The sequence below is a fragment of the Armigeres subalbatus genome, chromosome 1 (assembly GCF_024139115.2).
Source record: "Armigeres subalbatus isolate Guangzhou_Male chromosome 1, GZ_Asu_2, whole genome shotgun sequence".
In the NCBI taxonomy this organism is placed as follows: Eukaryota; Metazoa; Arthropoda; class Insecta; order Diptera; family Culicidae; genus Armigeres; species Armigeres subalbatus.
In genome coordinates this window covers 237,831,074-237,851,370 of record NC_085139.1, presented here as the reverse complement: position 1 = coordinate 237,851,370, position 20,297 = coordinate 237,831,074, and the positions used below count along the sequence as shown (strand labels likewise).

Sequence of the window (20,297 nt, the reverse complement as noted above, 5' to 3'; positions counted from 1 at the left end):
CACTATTCACTTCTCACTTCTCATTTCTCACTTTACACTATTTACTTCACACTTCTCATTTTTCACTACGTACTTTCTACTTCTCTCTTCTCACTTTTTCTATCTTTAATCTCACTTATCGTGTCTAATCTCTCTTTTGTCACTTCTCACTTATCACTTCTCGCTTTCCTCTTTTTGCTTACCGCTTCTCGCTTCTCAGTTTCTCACATGTTTATCTCATTACTCACTTCTCACTATTCACTTCTCGGCTCTCACTTGTCATTTCTCATTTCTTCCTTCTTATTTCTCACTTCACTCTCCTCACTTCTGCCTTCTTGCTTCTCACTTCTCCCAAATTATTTCTCACTCCTCATTTCTCACATATCACTTCTCAATTCTCACTTGTCACCTATCTCATCTCACTTCACACTATTCACTTCTCGCTTCTCACTTATTACTTCTCACTTCTCACTTCCTCACTTCTCGCTTCTCACTTCACACTTCTCGCTTCTTACTTCTTACTTCTCCCTTCTCACTTCTACCTTCTTGTTACTCACTTCTCACATCTCACATATTACACCTTTTTTCTCATTTCTCACTTCTCACTTCTCCCTTCTCACTTCTCATTTGGCCTAACGGCTGTGGCCAAATGACCTTCGGGACTGACGGCCTTCGCTCTAATGACCCAGCATTGTACCTCCATTAAATATTCTAAGTGTTTTCCCTTGAAAAGGACTTAGAATAATTTTTTGAAAACCGCGTAAAAAACGACTTTTGAAAAAATCGATAAAAAATCAACTTTTTACAATTTTCACGTGATTTCAAGACATTTTCGAAAAATCGCGTGAAAAAATAAAACCGCGTAAATCCCAAAAAGCGCGTAAAAAAAAACCGCGTTAATCCCAAAATCCGCGTAAAAAAAGTCGCGTAAAAAAAACCGCGTAAAAAGAGACCCCAGTGTATATGTTTCCTGATCCGCTTTTGACTGCAACTACACCTGCTAACCGTCACCTAATCGATGGGATTGCTTTTCTTGGACTTTCGCAAAACCGACAAAACTTGTCCCGTATTGATTGGAACGTTTGAGACAGCCTGGACATCGAATCAGCTGTGGACTACTTTAACTGTCTGCTACGTGACTGCGTTTCAGTCGTTGTACCGAAGCGAAAGCCTCCGAGGAAACTAGGGTTCCATTCCCGGAAACGATTTCCCTGGAAATCATTTTTCCCGGGATTCCCGATTCCCGGGATGCACACTTTAGTTTCCTGAATTTTTTTTAAGTTTTCACTAATTTTTGGAGACGACTGTGATCTATGGTTAAAGTATTTGGAAATCCTTTTCTTATTTTGCAAATTTAATTAGCGAGTATCAATTATATTTGACTAACATCTTCTCACTGTTCCCATAATGATTTCTATTTAATAGTATATTTCGCTTTCAAAGTAGATTACTCCCCATATTATAAAAAAAAATAAGTTTTTATCTGTAGATGCCACGATTCAACCCTAAAGCGTGTTGAAGGGAGGATGCCTAATCACCGGGCTTACGAAGTCGAAATAAAAATATAGTATTTGATAAACAATTTTAACAGCCAGAACAAAGTTATTTAATTGTGCAGACAAAGTTTCTCTCTCTCTCTCTCTCTCTCTCTCTCTCTCCTCTCTCTCTTTCTCTGGTTTATTTACCTTATGCATAGCGTACAACTCGGCGCGTGAGACCCGGTGCGTAACTGGGAAGCCAGTATGCTAATTTTAGAAGAGAATCGCAATAATACCATAACCATATTCATAAACTAGACTACTTCTACTTGTTATTGTAAAACAAATTGTTTATTCGACAAAACTTTTCGTACAATCTTTTTCATTACCATCGCAATACCTCTCAATCCGCAACGATAACAATGCTCATTTGGCTCAGATTCTGACATCTCTCAATGTTCGATTGGCTCAAGATGACCGCTTTCGCATACCTCTGCATGTAGAATCCCTAGTCTTTACTATAAGGTCATTACAACAGTTTAATAACAAAAACTCACCAAACTAATTCCATTTTATGCGTTTCTGGTGCTGCTCGGAATTTCAAACAAAGTTTGAAAGAAAGAATCATTTAATATTGATAGTTAGGATTTTTAAGGTACGACCATAAAACGCTCGTCTTAAAGTATTTTATCGTTCTTGAAAAAAAAAATGCTAACACACTTCAAATTCAAAGTGCTCAAGTGTTCATATCAAGGTTCGTATTATAAATCAAATTTGACCAGAATATTGTTTGCATTAAGAAAATATAAAAATCAAGGAATCATCTGGACACAGCAGATCTTACTCTCTAACGAAAGCAGGTGCTGAAACTTCGCCATCTGATGCTCATGATACAGCGAACGTTTTGCAGACAAAGGTAACACTTAACGAACTTAAGAGAGCAAATTTTTCAGACTTTTCAACAACTCTTTAATCATTTTCGCACATTGTAGCAAGTATCAATCCCTTGAGGTCGGGAGTATGTTTTTATCCTACGTTATTATTTCACGTTACGATTTTGAGTTTCGCACAATTGTTTTATTTCCCGGGATCCCGGGAAATCCCGGGAAGTTAACATTTTATTTCCCGTTTCCCGGGAAGTTGATTCCCGGGAAAAATGGAACCCCTAAGGAAAACACCGTGGACTAATGCTCTTCCACGGAATCCTGAAAATAGTGCGTGCTAGAGCTCTTCGGGCTAATACCTTTCGACGGTGTGTCTGTACTAAACGGAACTTCAACATCGCATCGCCAGCAATGATTATCGGTACCCGGATTATCGGTGTGTGGCAGCGAAATAGCACTTGTTGATTACTATATGCAGCGAATATCCAATAACTCGTAAACCATCTGAAAAGGCTTAATGCGAACCAGAACTGACAGCCACATCATTAGCAATCGAAGCAATCGGGAAATGTATCGTTAGTCACGCGTAGTGAACCATCAGTGGCATAAGGTATTTCAGAGGCTCCCGCTTGCCTACAGCTAGAATAAACTCCACAACTATAATAAATTCTCTTGAAAACACTATGTTTATCTAACGCAACAAAATCTCAGACGACACCCCATGAAGTTTTGGTCTTTCGTGAATTCTAAAAGGAAGGAATCTGGACATTGCGCTGAATACTGAGGTGAAATGCAGCATTTTCGCTAAATACTTCTTAAGTGTATTCTCGGGCCTTTCCCCTTTTTAGGTTGACATTGATAAAGCTGTAAGTGGAGTACCTAGAAATGTAGTGGATGTGGATGTCTTTCATGTAGACCCCTCGTCACGGCATCTGCGAGTTAGGGGGCCTGCCTAGGACGTGGTGGGGTTTGCCAGTGGGCTTTGCTAAACTTCTACATAAAGCTACATGTGTCCTCAAGCAGGCCCTAACAACGCGACCGTGTGCCGTTCAAAGCCCAGGAGCCCAGTGAGTGCCAATTGGCATGGAGAGTGTCCCTACTTCGGTATGGTAGTGCGTGTGCTGCTTCAGCAGAGAGCGAGTGACCTGCTTGTGCTGAGACAGGAGTGTCATAGTGCGTCACCACTGTTGTCACCTCGAAGCACAGCAGAAGTTTGAGTGTGGACTGCGCATGCAGGAGTGTCGTAGCATAGTATCGTTTATTGGTCCCTACTAGAAATACTAGAATAAGAGATCGGCGAAGACGCCATCTTGTTTCCAATCGAACCGTCAGAAGCGGTTCCATTTCGACTTGTTTACTTTTTGCTTTCATAAGAAGCAAGCAAAAAGTTCAAGTGCTGCCAGTATCATTGTCACGATTTCATGCATTTTCATACGTTGCCATTTCGACAGTTTTTCACTCCGCCGGTCTCTGGTTATAGGGTGGCTAGTCCCTACATACTGCTATTGACACCTCGAGGCAGCACCTAAATAAGACTCACATGGAGCGAGTGACATTTGGAGAAGCTGCTTCGGCAGAATGGTAGTGGGTTGAATCCATACACCCACAGTGGGGCAATTTTTTTTAACGAAGGTAATGGAAATCTGCAGCCAGACACCTGGGGAGGCGAACCCAGGTAGTGTGGGGATGGGATCACCACTCCCGACTCACTAAAACTCCTTCCTCTCCAGTCATTCCCCCGGCCCGCAATTAAACAATACTCCGGGGGACGACTATTGAGCATTGCGCCCCCTCCATGACGTACACAAGTGCACGTATGCGCCTCAACTCTTCGACACTCCCCATGCAAAACATTTGCACAAAACACACTGGCACCACATGTGCCCCAACACTCACCTGCCTTACAGGTACCCTGCAGGAGGTATCCATGCCACCATCTCACAACATAGACATTCAGTATGGTGTTCACCCCGTCCTGCAATAGGGTGGCACCACTTGTCCACCAGGGGGGCAGCAGGGACTATGTCCAAGGGCTTGACGATCCCTCCCCAGGCCATCTGCGAGTTGTGGGGCTTGCCTAGGATGTGGTGGGGTTTGACAGTGGGCCCTGTTAAACCTCTTTAAAAAGCTGCATGTATCCGCAAGTAGGCCCCACCAAAGCGACCGTGTGCCGCTCAAAGCGCACAAGCCCAAGTCCTGGTGTTAGGTGGGACGCTAAACAGCCCTGACACGACGGCCCTCCGACGAGACAGGAGGTTTGCGCTGGCCCAATAAGCCGCCTAGAAAACCAATCATTACGAACAATATAAGAGATAATGCGACTCGATATAATCGGCAAAGACCTAGGCGACGAATACAGGATCACGATTGGAAGCTTGGAACATGGAATTGCAAGTCGCTAGGTTTCGCAGGTTGCGACAGGATGATCTACGATGAATTACATCCCCGCAACTTCGACGTCGTGGCGCTGCAGGAGATTTGCTGGACAGGACAGAAAGTGTGGAAAAGCGGGCATCGTGCGGTTACCTTCTACCAAAGCTGTGGCACCACCAACGAGCTGGGAACCGGCTTCATAGTGCTGGGTAAGATGCGCCAACGCGTGATTGGGTGGCAGCCAATCAACGCAGGGATGTGCAAGCTGAGGATTAAAGGCCGTTTCTTCAACTATAGCATCATCATCGTGCACTGCCCACACGAAGGGAGACCCGACGACGAGAAAGAAGCGTTCTACGCACAGCTGGAGCAGACATACGATGGATGCCCACTGCGGGACGTTAAAATCGTCATCGGTGACATGAAGGCACAGGTAGGAAGGGAGGAAATGTATAGACCGGTCATCGGACCGGATAGTATGCACACCGTATCGAATGACAACGGCCAACGATGCATAAACTTCGCAGCCTCCCGCGGAATGGTAGTCCGAAGCACCTTCTTTCCCCGCAAAAATATCCACAAGGCCACATGGAGATCACCCAACCAAGAAACGGAAAACCAAATCGACCACGTTCTAATCGACGGTAAATTCTTCTCCGACATCCTGAACGTCCGCACTTACCGCAGTGCGAATATTGAATCCGACCACTTCCTCGTTGCAGTTTGCCTGCGCTCAAAACTCTCGACGGTATACAACACGCGTCGAAGTCGGACGCCGTGGCTTAATATTGGGCGGCTTCAAGACGGTAGACTAGCCCAAGAATACGCGCAGCAGCTGGAAGTGGCACTCCCAACGGAAGAGCAGCTAGGCGCAGCGTCTCTTGAAGATGGCTGGAGAGATATTCGATCCGCCATTGGTAGCACCGCAACCGCTGCACTTGGCACTGTGCCTCCGGATCGGAGAAACAACTGGTATGACGGCGAATGTGAGCAGTTAGTAAAGAGAAGAATGCAGCATGGGCGAGATTGCTGCAACACCGCACGAGGGCGAATGAGGCACGATACAAACGGGCGCGGAACAGACAAAACTCGATTTTCCGGAGGAAAAAGCGTCAGCAGGAAGATCGAGACCGTGAAGAGACGGAGCAACTGTACCGCACTAATAACACACGAAAGTTCTATGAGAAGTTGAACCGTTCACGTAAGGGCTACGTGCCACAGCCTGATATGTGTAAGGACATAAACGGGAACCTTCTTACGAACGAGCAAGAGGTGATCCAAAGGTGGCGGCAGCACTACGAAGAGCACCTGAATGGCGATGTGGCAGACGAAGATGGCGGTATGGTGATGGACCTAGGAGCACGCGCGCAGGACATAATTCTACCGGCCCCGGATATCCAGGAAATCCAGGAGGAGATTGGCCGGCTGAAGAACAACAAAGCCCCTGGGGTTGACCAACTACCAGGAGAGCTATTTAAACACGGTGGTGAGGCACTGGCTAGAGCGCTGCACTGGGTCATTACCAAGATTTGGGAGGAGGAAGTTCTGCCGCAGGAGTGGATGGAAGGTGTCGTGTGTCCCATCTACAAAAAGGGTGTGACGGCGAACAGCCCTAACACTCAAACAGCCATACGCATGTTTTGCAGTGGACCGGTTGAGCTGACACTACGGAGCATGACAAACGATGACAATGCAGGGATAAAATTCAAAACAAAGTCAGCAAGTGGTTGGACAAATTCTCGCCAGTTATCAAATTTCCTAAATCTAAATATTATATTAATTATTCTAATTTGGAATCAGATTCCGTGAAAAGTATTGGATTTAAAGCTTAGCTTGTGACTGTGAGTGGGACTTTAAGTGCAATAACATAAAGCAATTTCAATAATAAGTTGCATATTTCCAGCTTCTCACATGTGCAGAATTACTGATCTACTTAGTTACTTAATCTAATTGAACACAAATACACTGAACATTTAATTATCCCTAAGTAAGTAGAACAAGTACAAAATGAATTATGAAAGCATGCAATTTACCCTAAATTATATCCTAAACAGTTTAAACATAACCTAGAAGCTACCAGCTAAGAGAGGATTCAGGTGAAGCAAATACTGAAGATTTGTAAGTAACTATACCTATTCATGCGCTAAATGTAAAACTAATTTAAAATATATTCTAGTTAAAGTTGCCCTGAAACTGCAGCATTCGTAGTTCCGCTTCTAGAAAATTCAGTCGAAACAAACTTTAAAAATCTTCACCGATTCCTCCAGCATGGCGACTTCCAAAGTGAACGATCCACAGGGCAAAGGAAGCTGTGCGGATTGCAACCGCCCCGATCATATTGAAAACATGGTAGCGTGCGATGATTGTAGTACCTGGTACCACTACAGCTGTGCGAAAGTTGATTCTACCATCAAGGATCAGTCGTGGAAGTGCCAACCCTGTGGACTCATCTCCGAAACTACCGTGACGGCCAACGCAGGAGCCGGTGCTAACCTGACCGTGCCCACCGGAGCGACAAAAAGTCGGCGAAATTGACCGGCAGCAAAGCAAGTACCCATAAATCGAAGAAAACGAATGCAAGTAAAACCTTAAGTGTAACGTCTAGTGCAAAGGCTCGTCTTGCCATGGAGCTAGAAGTTCTGAACGAACAGCAACAGTTAGAGGAGCTTGAGTTAGAGGAGGAGAAGCAGATCAGGGCTAGGCAGATAGTTCAAGAGAAGTTGATTAAAGATCGCGAGTTAGAAATAGAGACCAAAAGGTTAGAAGAAGAAAAGGCATTCCTTGAGAAGAAGACAGCCGAGGAGCTCAGGTTCCGCAGAAATCAGATGGCGATTAAAAAGAAATCTTTGGAAGAGAAGGCTAAACTCATCCGTGAGCATTCACAGCGCGGGAGTAGTCAGGCATCAGGCATCAGCCAAAGTGAATCTGAGGTGGGTGCTACAGAACAGCAAATCCAGAGCGATCGAGGAATTTTACCAGCGATAAGTGATCCGACCGATGCGGAATTAGTGAGCTCTCTTAATAAACTACAGTTGCCGCAGCAAAGTATCGAGCAGCGAAACGTCAGGATCGGTGTCCAACCGAGCAGCAAGAATAACTCAGCTGAAGCTCTTCGGGATTTGAATGATTGTACCAAACGACTCAACGACAACACAAGGTGTGGTCAGAAAACGAACGACGAAACACTCGGATTTTCCAATCAAAGGTGTGCACAGTTCCATCCAGACGAACTCGAAGACCACCATGCCCGCACAATAGATCAAACAGTTGAACAGGGCCCTACAAACCGTCAACTTGCTGCCCGTCAGGTAATGGGGAAAGATCTTCCAGTATTCTCGGGTCGCCCTGAAGAGTGGCCCATATGGGTTAGTAATTTCGAAAGATCAACTGCGACGTGTGGATTTTCCCAAGACGAAAATCTTATCCGATTACAACGTTGTCTCAAGGGACCAGCGCTTGAAATGGTTCGTGGGAGGCTTTTGACACCGGCTAGTGTGCCACATGTGATAAAGACTTTACAGCTGCGCTATGGTCGACCGGAAACCTTGATTCGGGCCCTCACTGAAAAGATTCGGCATCTTCCGGCGCCGAAGATGGATAACTTGGAGAGTATCATCGACTTCGGAATGGCCGTAGACAACCTTGTGGAACACTTGAAGACTGCAAAACAACATGCGCATCTAATGAATCCCGCTCTTCTTCACGACTTGGTCAGTAAGCTGCCGGTGGATTACAGAATGAAGTGGGCGGCATATAAATGTGCTAGAGCCGATGCCGATCTTAGTACTTTCGGGACGTTTATGAACTCTATCGTAGAGCTAGCGTTTGACGTAGCGGATGATCATGCGGCAAGCAAATCATTCAAATCACAACAAAAACCGAAGGAACTCAGTTTCGTACAGGTTCATTCAGAAGGATCGTATAAGGAGGAAAACGCGTCTTCCAACAGTGGTAGCCATGAGGATAAACCACAAAAAAGGACGTGTGCTGTGTGCGGAATGGAAGGCCATCGGGTCCACGATTGTCAGCAGTTTAGATCATTGAACGTCGACGAAAGACACAAAATTGTCAACCAGAACTCTTTGTGTAGAACTTGTTTAAACCAGCATGGTAGATGGCCATGTCGGACCTGGCAAGGCTGCGGAATTGCAGGTTGCCGATTACGGCACCATACCCTTCTACACTCAGTGGCGCAGGCCACGACAGTTGCGGTTTCCACTAGTCATTTGGGCCAAAGGCAGTCTCCTGATGGTTCCCTGTTTAGAATGTTGCCAGTAACCCTTTTTGGGCCAAATGGGAAGGCCGAAATATTTGCGTTTATAGACGAAGGCTCTCAACTTACCCTCTTGGAAGAGGACGTCGCTTCCAAACTTGGAATTTCTGGACCACGTGAACCACTACAGTTGCTATGGACAGGAAATGTTACACGCAGTGAATCCAAATCTCAACGACTGCTGGTGGATATTTCTGGATCACGAATAAATCAGCAATTTAAGCTCGTCGACGCTCGTACGGTTGGAAAATTGATGCTCCCTAAGCAATCATTGAACTACCGTGGTCTAGCGGCAAGATATCCCCACCTTCGTGGGCTATTGATCAACGATTACAAGGAAGTTGCACCGAAGCTACTGATTGGTCTTGACAACCTGAAGCTCACAATACCGTTGAAGATACGTGAAGGTGACTGGGGCCACCCAATGGCAGCCAAATGTCGTCTTGGCTGGAGCATCTACGGTTGTCCCTCTAGCGAGGTAGGACCGATTACTTGTGGGTTTCACGTTGGAGGATGGACCAATCACGATCAAGAATTGAACCAGTTAGTTCGGAACTATGTAGCGGTGGATAACTCTGGAATAACATCGCCAATAGCTCATTTAGAGTCCGATGAAGAACGACGTGCACGTGAAATTTTGGAAACAACAACTAGGAGAATTTCCACCGGGTTCGAAACTGGCCTTCTCTGGAGAGCGGACAACGTGCAGATGCCCAACAGCTATGGAATGGCCTACAGGCGGCTCCGTAATCTTGAAAGGAAGCTTTGCGATAATGAACATCTATACGAACGTGTACGGACAATAATACTAGATTACGTTGAAAAGCAATATGCGCACGAAGCAACGAAATATGAGCTAACCACGACAAAGCCAGAAAAATGCTGGTATTTGCCTCTTGGCGTCGTTTCTCATCCGAGGAAAAACAAAGTTCGATTGATTATGGATGCGAGAGCAACGGTAGACGGCGTGTCATTCAACTCTTCCTTGCTAAAAGGACCAGATATGCTGGCGTCATTGCCAGCGGTTCTCAGCAATTTTCGGAGGTTCCAGTATGCTTTAGCCGCCGACATAAAGGAAATGTTTCACCGAATCAAGATACGAGAAGAGGATCGACAGTTCCAAAGGTTCCTGTGGCGAGACCGACCGGACGTGGAACCGACAATATTCGTGATGAACGTAGCAATCTTCGGGTCCACGTGTTCCCCGAGCTCGGCCCAATACGTCAAAAATCGCAACGCACGGGATTTTGCCGATGACTATCCAACAGCGGCCAACGCAATCATCCGCCACCATTATGTCGACGATTATCTGGACAGTTTCGGAACGAAAGAGGAAGCAGTAACAGTCGGCCGTGAAGTGAAGACAATCCACGAGAAAGGCGGTTTTGAAATACGAAATTTCCTGTCCAACAAACCGGAAATCGCCGAAAGTGTGGGGGCGCAATCAACAGCAATGGAGAAACTATTCCAAATAGGAAAGGAGGAATGTTCTGAATCTATTCTCGGTATGAGGTGGAGCCCTGGCAGCGATCATTTCACCTTCTCTCTGGAGTTGCATAAAAGTCTACAGGATGTACTGGCCGAAACACACATACCCACGAAACGAGAAGTGTTGCGGGTTGTTATGAGCCTCTTTGATCCTCTAGGCTTGATAACGTTCTTCTTAATCCACGGAAGAATCCTTATGCAGGACATATGGACCTCTGGGATTGGTTGGGACGACACCATCAACAGCGATTTGTGTGAACGATGGAGATTGTGGTCGGGATATCTACCGCAGTTAAGCTCGATCTGTATCCCGCGTTGCTATTTCACAGGTGGTAACCAAGAAACATACAACGCGCTACAAATACACGTTTTTGTTGATGCGAGTGAATCGGCTTATTCTAGTGTACTATACTTCCGTGTGAAAACTTCGTACGGAGTGGATACTGTGCTAGTATCAGCGAAATCAAAGGTAGCCCCGCTTAAAATGCTCTCCATTCCCCGTTTGGAACTTCAGGCGGCAGTGCTTGGATCGCGACTGTTGAACAGTGTTATAAAGATGCACGATCTCCAAGTAACCAAGCGAGTGCTCTGGACTGACTCCCGGACAGTGCTGGCATGGTTAAATTCCGATCATCGTAAATATCATCAGTTCGTGGGCTTCCGCATAGCAGAAATCTTAACTACAACGGAAGTAGACGAATGGCGGTGGATTCCCACTAAAATAAACGTAGCGGATCTTGCAACGAAGTGGGGAACGGGTCCCGATCTGAGTGGAAATGGTGTGTGGTTTCACGGCCCGGAATTCTTACGTCAGCCAGAAGAGTTGTGGCCACAGCAACAGCGAGAAAACTCTCCGACTGTAGAAGAGATCAGATCCTGCAACGTTCATGGATCTACCCCGCAACCAATGGTGAACTTGGCTCGCTTTGGTCGCTGGGAGCGAATTCAGCGAACATTAGGGTATGTGCACCGGTTCGTCGATAACGTACAACGAAGACAACAAGGTGTTCCACTAGAATTGGGGATTCTCACTCAAACTGAATTGGCTGCGGCGGAGCGAAGTTTATGGAAGCAAGCGCAACACGATTACTACCTGCGTGAAGTGGAAGATCTTAGCGAGAAAAATTGTACAACGGTGTCAAAATCCAGCAACATTTATAAACTGTGCCCTTTCCTGGATAAGTACGGTGTACTTCGTATGCGCGGTCGGCTCGATCTAGCTTTGTATGTGCCATACGAGGCCAAGTTTCCAACAATACTTCCACAACAATCGACAATAACATGGTTGGTGGTGGATTGGTTTCATCGCCGATATAGACACGCAAATCGGGAAACAATTACTAACGAAATGAGACAGCATTTTTACATACCGAAAATGCGTGCATTAGTTGCAAAGGTAGCAAAGAGCTGTATGTGGTGTCGTGTACGGAGAACTGTGCCGAAGTCACCAACAATGGCTCCTTTGCCAAAAGTACGTCTCACTCCATTCGTACGCCCTTTCACATATGTCGGCCTTGACTACTTTGGCCCAGTGCTGGTGAAACAAGGAAGAAGTAACGCGAAGAGATGGATTGCTTTGTTCACATGTCTGAGTATTCGTGCGATCCACATGGAAGTAGCTCACTCTCTCTCAACGGAATCCTGCATCTTAGCGATCCGAAGGTTCGTTAACCGTCGTGGGGCGCCAGCTGAAATATATAGCGACAACGGGACAAACTTTCACGGCGCCAACAATAAACTGCAACAGCAGATCGCAGAACGCGACCAGACCCTAGCCACAGTCTTTACCAACACCAATACCAAGTGGTCCTTCAATCCACCTGGAGCTCCTCACATGGGTGGAGTGTGGGAGAGAATGGTCCGCTCTGTGAAAATGGCCATAGGAATGTTCCTTGAAGCTACCAGGTTTCCTACCAGGACGATGAAACATTGGAAACGATTATCATAGAAGCTGAAGGATTAATTCGCGACGTACATCCCATTAGAATCTGCCGACCAAGAACGGCGAACAGCCCTAACACTCAAACAGCCATACGCATGTTTTGCAGTGGACCGGTTGAGCTGACACTACGGAGCATGACAAACGATGACAATGCAGGGATAAAATTCAAAACAAAGTCAGCAAGTGGTTGGACAAATTCTCGCCAGTTATCAAATTTCCTAAATCTAAATATTATATTAATTATTCTAATTTGGAATCAGATTCCGTGAAAAGTATTGGATTTATGCTTAGCTTGTGACTGTGAGTGGGACTTTAAGTGCAATAACATAAAGCAATTTCAATAATAAGTTGCATATTTCCAGCTTCTCACATGTGCAGAATTACTGATCTACTTAGTTACTTAATCTAATTGAACACAAATACACTGAACATTTAATTATCCCTAAGTAAGTAGAACAAGTACAAAATGAATTATGAAAGCATGCAATTTACCCTAAATTATATCCTCAACAGTTTAAACATAACCTAGAAGCTACCAGCTAAGAGAGGATTCAGGTGAAGCAAATACTATAGATATTACGGCACGTAACTTTGAGAATATGGATAAAACCCACACCAGACTGAAGAGGGAAGCCAAGCGGATCGGACTAGTCATCAATACGTCCAAGACGAAACTCATGATAGGAAGAGGTTCAAGAGAAGACAATGTGAGCCACCCACCGCGAGTTGGCATCGGTGGTGCCGAAATCGAGGTGGTAGAAAAATTTGTGTACTTGGGCTCACTGGTGACTGCCGAAAATGATACCAGCAGAGAAATTCGGAGGCGTATAGTGGCTGGAAATCGTGCATACTTTGGACTCCGCAAGACGCTTCGATCGAATAGAGTTCGCCGCCGTACCAAACTGACCATCTACAAAACGCTCATTAGACCGGTAGTCCTCTACGGACACGAGACCTGGACGATGCTCGTAGAGGACCAACGCGCACTCGGAGTTTTCGAAAGGAAAGTGCTGCGTGCCATCTATGGTGGGGTGCAGATGGCGGACGGTACATGGAGGAGGCGAATGAACCACGAGTTACATCAGCTGTTGGGAGAACCATCCATCGTTCACACCGCGAAAATCGGAAGACTGCGGTGGGCCGGGCACGTAGCCAGAATGTCGGACAATAACCCGGTGAAAATGGTTCTCGACAACGATCCGACGGGCACAAGAAGGCGAGGTGCGCAGCGGGCAAGGTGGATCGATCAGGTGGAAGATGACTTGCAGACCCTCCGTAAACTGCGTGGCTGGCGACGTGTTGCCATGGACCGAGCCGAATAACGAGAAGACTCTTACATACCGCACAGGCCACTTCGGCCTTAGTCTGAATAAATAATAAAATGAGAGTGTGTAATTGAAATTATTGCACCCATCTAGCAGATTTGCAAAACCGTAGCATCTGCATCGAGCATTTCGATAACCAACTATTTTAAACTTTTACCCTGATAGCCTTCGAACAATTTCGGCCACTTAGAATTGGATTATTTTCCCAGCAGTGCCTCCAAGCCCCTCACAAAATCGATCTGAGAAGGTACGATGGCGGTTACAATCATCAATCAATTTCTCCAGAGGTTTTATTTGGATCCAGAGTTGAATTTCATAAATCCAACTAGATCCAAATTATCGACAGACCCACTATAGAGTTGAATTTTTCTCTATCCATTTTACGACCATCGATCGACATACTTCAGAATTGGATTTTAGGATGGGATTTTGGCGTAGGCCTAGTAAAACCCCTATGTGACATGAATACTTCAGATATTTGGTATAATTTTAATGGTTTTCACTGGTTTATTAGTATTTGATCATAAGTTACAGAAATCATAAAGAAAATATGCAATCAATTGGGGATTTTATTCAATGAACAGGAGCGGATAAGATTCATGAATAAAGAACTTTCAGTAATTTTAATGATCATTCAAATATTTTTTCAAAGATTCCATACGAAAATCTAGAAATTCATACGACTTTATGAGGTTCCTTACGTATTTTACTATAGTCTATGGGGGGGGGGGGGCTGTAATCCAGATACCACCAAACTGTTTATTGACTGTTAATTGCAGCATCATAAGTCCACTAAGCCTTTTAATTTTACTTACTTTACATAAATCCAATTTACTCTTTAAATGTAAAATATTGCACATTTTGGTTTCCACAGTAAGAAAGGGGCGTACTATCAAGATTTCGCCAAGGGCGCTGGAAATTCACGCTACGGCTCTGATTGCCCGCGATCGAGAATCAACCGAATGTTGGAGAACCTTTGTGGATTGGGGAAAAGAACGAAGAAGCGTAACTTTATGACTACTGGTGGGAGCGAGAAGTCAGCAAATAGAGCGCGGACATGAAATCCGATTCGGAACTCTTCGCGAAAAGATGACTGTGCCCTGACTATTTAATCTGAGGGCTCCAAGATTCCATTTCACTTTGCCTGGTTAGGTCAAACGTTTCAAAAGTTTTTCCCGTGATCCGCGATTTCTCAAAAGTGAGATAAATGAAAAAAGGAGGTAGCTCAGTGAATAACAGTTTGAATTCTGCAGGATTAGCTAGTTTCCCCCAAGTGCCGATTGTTCGTTATAGTGTGAGCCAAGAAAAGTTAAGAAAGGTATTGAAGTCGTGCTTAGTGATGTTGCGTTGCTCTCTTAACCCTTTATCTGTCGAACAGCCGTTCGACGGCTTTATGTTTCGGAAAAAGGCACTTTGTGAAACAACAGTCGTGAACATCCACCAGGCAAGCCGCCGGCCCACATCCATCGGTGGCCGAAGGGGCCGCGCCGTTCATATCGCGCCCAACATCATCCCGTATCTACGTCCACGTAAGTGAGTGATCCCACCTGTAAACCTTCATAGTGCGAACCGTAACCGGGGCCGTTTTGAATCCCCAAGCCGGTCTGCCGTCGATAAGCTTAACAGCATCGGCGGTCCAGTTTCAAGTATTTGGACCACCACGTGATCGGGAATCAACTCACCAGCAAGACCGCTTAACGCTGTAGGTGAATTGATCAACGCGTTTCCTGCTTCTTTTTCCACGACGGAAAACAATCGGGACCCAAGCCACGCCGCTATCGGGACCCAAGCCACGCCGTCGGACAATAGAGGAAGGTGAGCGAACAATGCCGACCCGCTGACAATAGAATGCGGAAGCGTGAAGCGTGAGTAACATGTGCACATGTGACGTCATTGTTAGAGTGTGAACGGGTAGGGTAGAGAGCACGCAAATATAGGGGTAGATCGTTAGGCCTAAAGTTAATAGAAATAGATAATAAAGCTAGCAATGTGAAAATGATCTTGAAATTGTAATCCATCCCCCTACTCTCCGCAATATTCTTCCCGCTGTTATTGGTCATTTGAGCTCTCTCCTTTTTGCGATTCTTCGTTGTTAATTCATTGGTTCATTCATCGAGACGGTCGCCACCTAGGTACAAGTAGTGGAACTTCCGATGATGATAAATTGAACTTTTATGGGAGAAGTTCGTCTTTGAAACGTTGCGTTAGGGTCGTGTCAGTAATGTTCGCTCTAGTTGATGAATTTTGAGTAAGTCGGACGCTAGGAAAGTGGAGTTTGCGGAATTGTTCTTGGAACCTTCCTTCGAAGGTTTCTTCCATTGGACCAACTTCGGAGTCTTAGACCGGGCAACAATTTAACATGAACGGGAAGTCCTCTAACGAGGTGGCGCTTAAGCTTCCTGTTTGAAATCGAACAATTTTCGCGAACCCACCGTGGCGAATTTTAGGGAATTTCCGGCCGGCCACGAACAACTCTGCTCGTGCGGCTATAGTTTATACGGGAAAAGCTTAAAGAAAAAAGGCTGCGGATAGAGCAATCACTCGTCTAGAAGGAGATGAACAAGAAGCTGGAGTGAGAAAAGGTGTACTTGGTCCATTTCATTGCTTTATTTTGATGGGATGGAAATAGGAGCTATGGGATGAAGTGCCGAACCGTTCCCCTATAATTAAAAACTTTCAGCAAGAAACCGCTCTCGAACAACATTCGAAATCTTAAATGTAATGAGCGTTTTTCATTCGATTTTGAGACGTTTGCAAGTATGCTATCGAGTATCCATAATGCCAAAATATCTCGATATTCTTGTTACGGATTTTCGGATTTTCGGCTTTTCGGATAAACTGATACGGTTGATCAAGGCGACGACGGATCGGGCGATGTGCGTAGTTCGAGTTTCAGGGGCATTCTCGAGTCCTAGGCTATAGGCTTACGGCAAGGTGATGGTCTCTCGCGTCTGCTATTCAACATCGCTTTGGAAGGAGTAATACGAAGGGCAGGGATTGACACGAGTTGTACGATTTTTACGAAGTCCGTCCGGTTATTTGGTTTCGCCGACGAGAAGAGGTTTCACCAGCAGAGAAATTCGGAGGCGCATAGTGGCTGGAAATCGTACGTACTTTGGACTCCGTAAGGAATCGAATAGAGTTCGCCGCCGTACCAAACTGACTATCTACCAAACGCTTATTAGACCGGTAGTTCTCTACAGACACGAGACCTGGACGATGCTCGTGGAGGACCAACGCACACTGGGAGTTTTTGAAAGGAAAGTGTTGCATACCATCTATGGTATGGTGCAGATGCCGGACGGTACGTGGAGGAGGCGAATGAACCACGAGTTGCATCAGCTGTTGGGAGAACCATCCATCGTTCACACCGCGAAAATCGGACGACTGCGGTGGGCCGGGCACGTAGCCAGAATGTCGGACAGTAATCCGGTGAAAATGGTTCTCGATAATGATCCGACGGGAACAAGAAGGCGAGGTGCACAGCGGGCAAGTTGGATCGATCAGGTGGAGGACGATTTGCGGACCCTCCGTAGACTGCGTGGTTGGCGACGTGTAGCAATGGAACAAGCCAAGTGGAGAAGATTCTTATATACCGCACAGGCCACTTCGGTCTTAGTCAGAATAAATGAAATCTAAGACAAGTGTTTTACTTGTTCCACATTTGATGAGTATTCTAAGTGAGAACTCCCAGTAACGGTGCTTCAAAGGAGTGACTCCAGCAAGCATATCCAGACTCATACTCATACTCATACAACGATACTGAATTCGTTCCAATTTAATTAGGTGGCAATCAGCTGCTGAGTGGAAGCATAAAGAGCCGTACTCTAAAATAGAGAGAATAGTCGTTTGATGAGGTTTTCCGGTCAGGTCACCCCACCATGTTCCGGAGTTAGAACATAGGAAAAGGAACCTTTTTCCGGGATTTCACTATCAAATATTCAGAATGGAGTTTCCAGGTACATTTAGAATCAACACGATCTTAAGGTATTTACATTTAGTTTCAGTTGAGCACGGTACCGCTTCTTAGTAAACACAACCAATTGAGTTTTTTGCTGTGAAAACTCGATCCCTAAATGTCTGGCCCAAACAGTCAGATTATCCAGGGTACTTTGCAATGGTCCAGTCAATGACAGCTACACATGGACCTCCGAGAGAGACCACGGCATCATCTGCAAGTTGTCTGAACGTGCATTGTCCTTCTAAACTATTGTCAATATCGTTAACATAGAAATTATAAAGCAAGGGACTTAAACATGAACCTTGGGGAAGGCCCATGTAACAAGTCCTTCTGTTTAAAAAATTTAAAAAAAAAAACAAAACAAAAAATACACGTGAAACACGTACAAACACACACAGCTAAGTTTTTCGAACTGAGTCGATTGGTATATCACATTATTATTGGTCTCCGAGCCTTGTATTGTAAATCCACTTGTAGAGTGAAATTATAGCATTTCTGATACATAGTTGTACTAAGAGAATGTAAAAACGGAAAAATAAATTAAGAACATTCTCAGATTCATTATGAAAAACAGAAATGAGCCAGCTAAAGGGATTTCATGCCTCTCAAATAAAGATAAATAATATCATCCGTCTAAGTGCTTATTAAACACTCTGGCGCAAAACAGTAATGATGCAGTGGGGAATGCTGTGAAGAGTCAAGAAGTGGTAAAAATGCTCCAACCATGTTTTTCATGAACTACCCAATGAATGGAAAGCTCTCGTTTCCCAATGAAGGCGTCAGTCAGTAAAAGCAGTCAATGGCGGACCGAAATTAGTTATGCAAATGAAAAAACTGCGGCAAAAAGAGAAGGTTTTGCACATTAGAGTCCATCACCATTACCAGCAGCGTAACGATTGGCCATTGGAAGTCCAAGATGGGGGGGCACGGCAGGGAAGGGGGCATATAAAATTTTGTGGAGAATCCTCTCGGATCGTTCACGTTCATTAATTAATGAAAGGGAAAAACGTGCGTCCATCGTTACAATTGCACGATTATTCGCGTTCCATTCATGCTCAGTGGTGCTTTTTTGTTCGATTTTATCTATCCTACGGCCTTCTTGTTTTAAATGACCAGGCACTGCTTTTTTGCATCAAAAACCTGATTGGAATTATGCAGTAAGTTTGATTTTTCCACCGGAAAATGAGCATTTATTGAAGTGGTAAAGAGAGATCACTATCCAAAAAAAAAAATGGAGTTACATTGATTTCAATTCAAAGTTGAGTTAGGGAAAAATTTGTCTCAGGATACGAATGTATCAATAAAGCTATAATATTGAATATAGCTCCCAGTAACAACGATTGAAAATAATGTACTAGAGCAATATATTGGCATTTAAATGGCATTTTGCCTCTCACGCCTCAGATTTACAGTTATAGAAAGATTTAGAAAGTAAAAACTCGTAATATCTCATTTCAGTTTCTGAAAAAGGTCTCGGAGAAATGAATACTCATTACATTTTGCAGTACAGTCAACTTTCGTTCGTTGGGCTAAACCCGTAGCCCACTTAGTGAAAGGCTTTCATTAGTTGGGCTGAGACGTCAAAGCTTAAAACGCATTGAGGGACGCATCGATCGTTTGTTATTGTCAGGATCGTTGCAGAAACGTTTATAAGTTTTTTCGATTTATGAAAAGTGAAATTTATTATTTTGGTTGTTGATCTTGTTTTCGATTTGTTCTTGGGTAAGTATTTATTTACATGGTAAGCTTTATTAAGAAGGGTTCAATGTGCATATGATTACGTGATCACTAGGTACAAAAATGGATAACACCCATGCAAAAATGGACAAAAAACGGAAAAAATCGTGTTGACATTAGTGGAAAAGGTGCGTATAATAGAAGATTTTGAATCTGGAGGCGCAACGCATGATACGCTAGGGAAGAAGTACGGTATAGGATCTTCTACTGTAACCAGGATTATACAGAAAAAGGAAACGATTCGAGCAGCAGCGGAGAAATTTACCGAATATGGGGTGGATAACCGAAAGACATTGAGGGAGCAGAGGTTCCCTTTGCTGGAAGAAGCTCTCTATGTCTGGATTCTCCAGCAGCGACAGTCTCATATTCTGTTAACGGTGGAAATTCTGAAAACAAAGGCGGAGCTTTTGTTCAAGCTGTTGCAGGATAAAGGGCACTACGTCGTGCACAAATTTTCGGCCTCAGACGGCTGGATGCATCGCTTCAAGCAGCGGTTTGGATTGCGTGTTAAAACGGTAGCGGGTGAAAAGGCATCTGCAGATGTTGGAGCATACCTGAACTTTAAAGCGATTCTACAAAAGAAAATTCGTGATATGCAGCTGTCGAACTCTCAGGTTTTCAATGCAGACGAATCTGCACTTTTTATCAAGCTCTTGGCTACCCGTTCTGTTGTTACGCACACTGAAACCATGGCGAGTGGGCGAAAACAGAATAAAACCAGGTATACGTTCATGCCATGTTCTAATATTGACGGATCGCTTAAGCTTCAGTTGCTTTTTATTGGAACAGCTGCAAAGCCACGGGGACTGAACACAGCAACACTACCCGTATCGTATTGTCATTCCAAAAAAGCTTGG

The 20,297-nt window shown here is 44.7% G+C and overlaps 1 protein-coding gene across 1 annotated transcript; it reads left to right on the top strand.

Annotated features, from left to right (window-relative positions):
- Positions 1-7,338: 7,338 nt before the first annotated feature.
- On the top strand, positions 7,339-14,803 carry LOC134207116 (uncharacterized). The gene is made up of 2 exons (XM_062682834.1): positions 7,339-11,759; positions 14,617-14,803. The coding sequence occupies exons 1-2, from the start codon at positions 7,339-7,341 to the stop codon at positions 14,801-14,803; spliced, it is 4,608 nt and encodes a 1,535-aa protein (XP_062538818.1).
- The last annotated feature ends 5,494 nt before the right edge of the window (positions 14,804-20,297 follow it).

What these genes read in the sequence shown, in the direction of transcription:
- LOC134207116 (XM_062682834.1), top strand. Translation starts at nt 7,339, where the DNA reads ATGGAGCTAGAAGTTCTGAACGAACAGCAACAGTTAGAGGAGCTTGAG. An exon ending in CAACAATCGACAATAACATG is followed by an intron (nt 11,760 to 14,616) that starts GTTGGTGGTGGA and finishes TGGTTTCCACAG; the next exon opens with TAAGAAAGGGGCGTACTATC.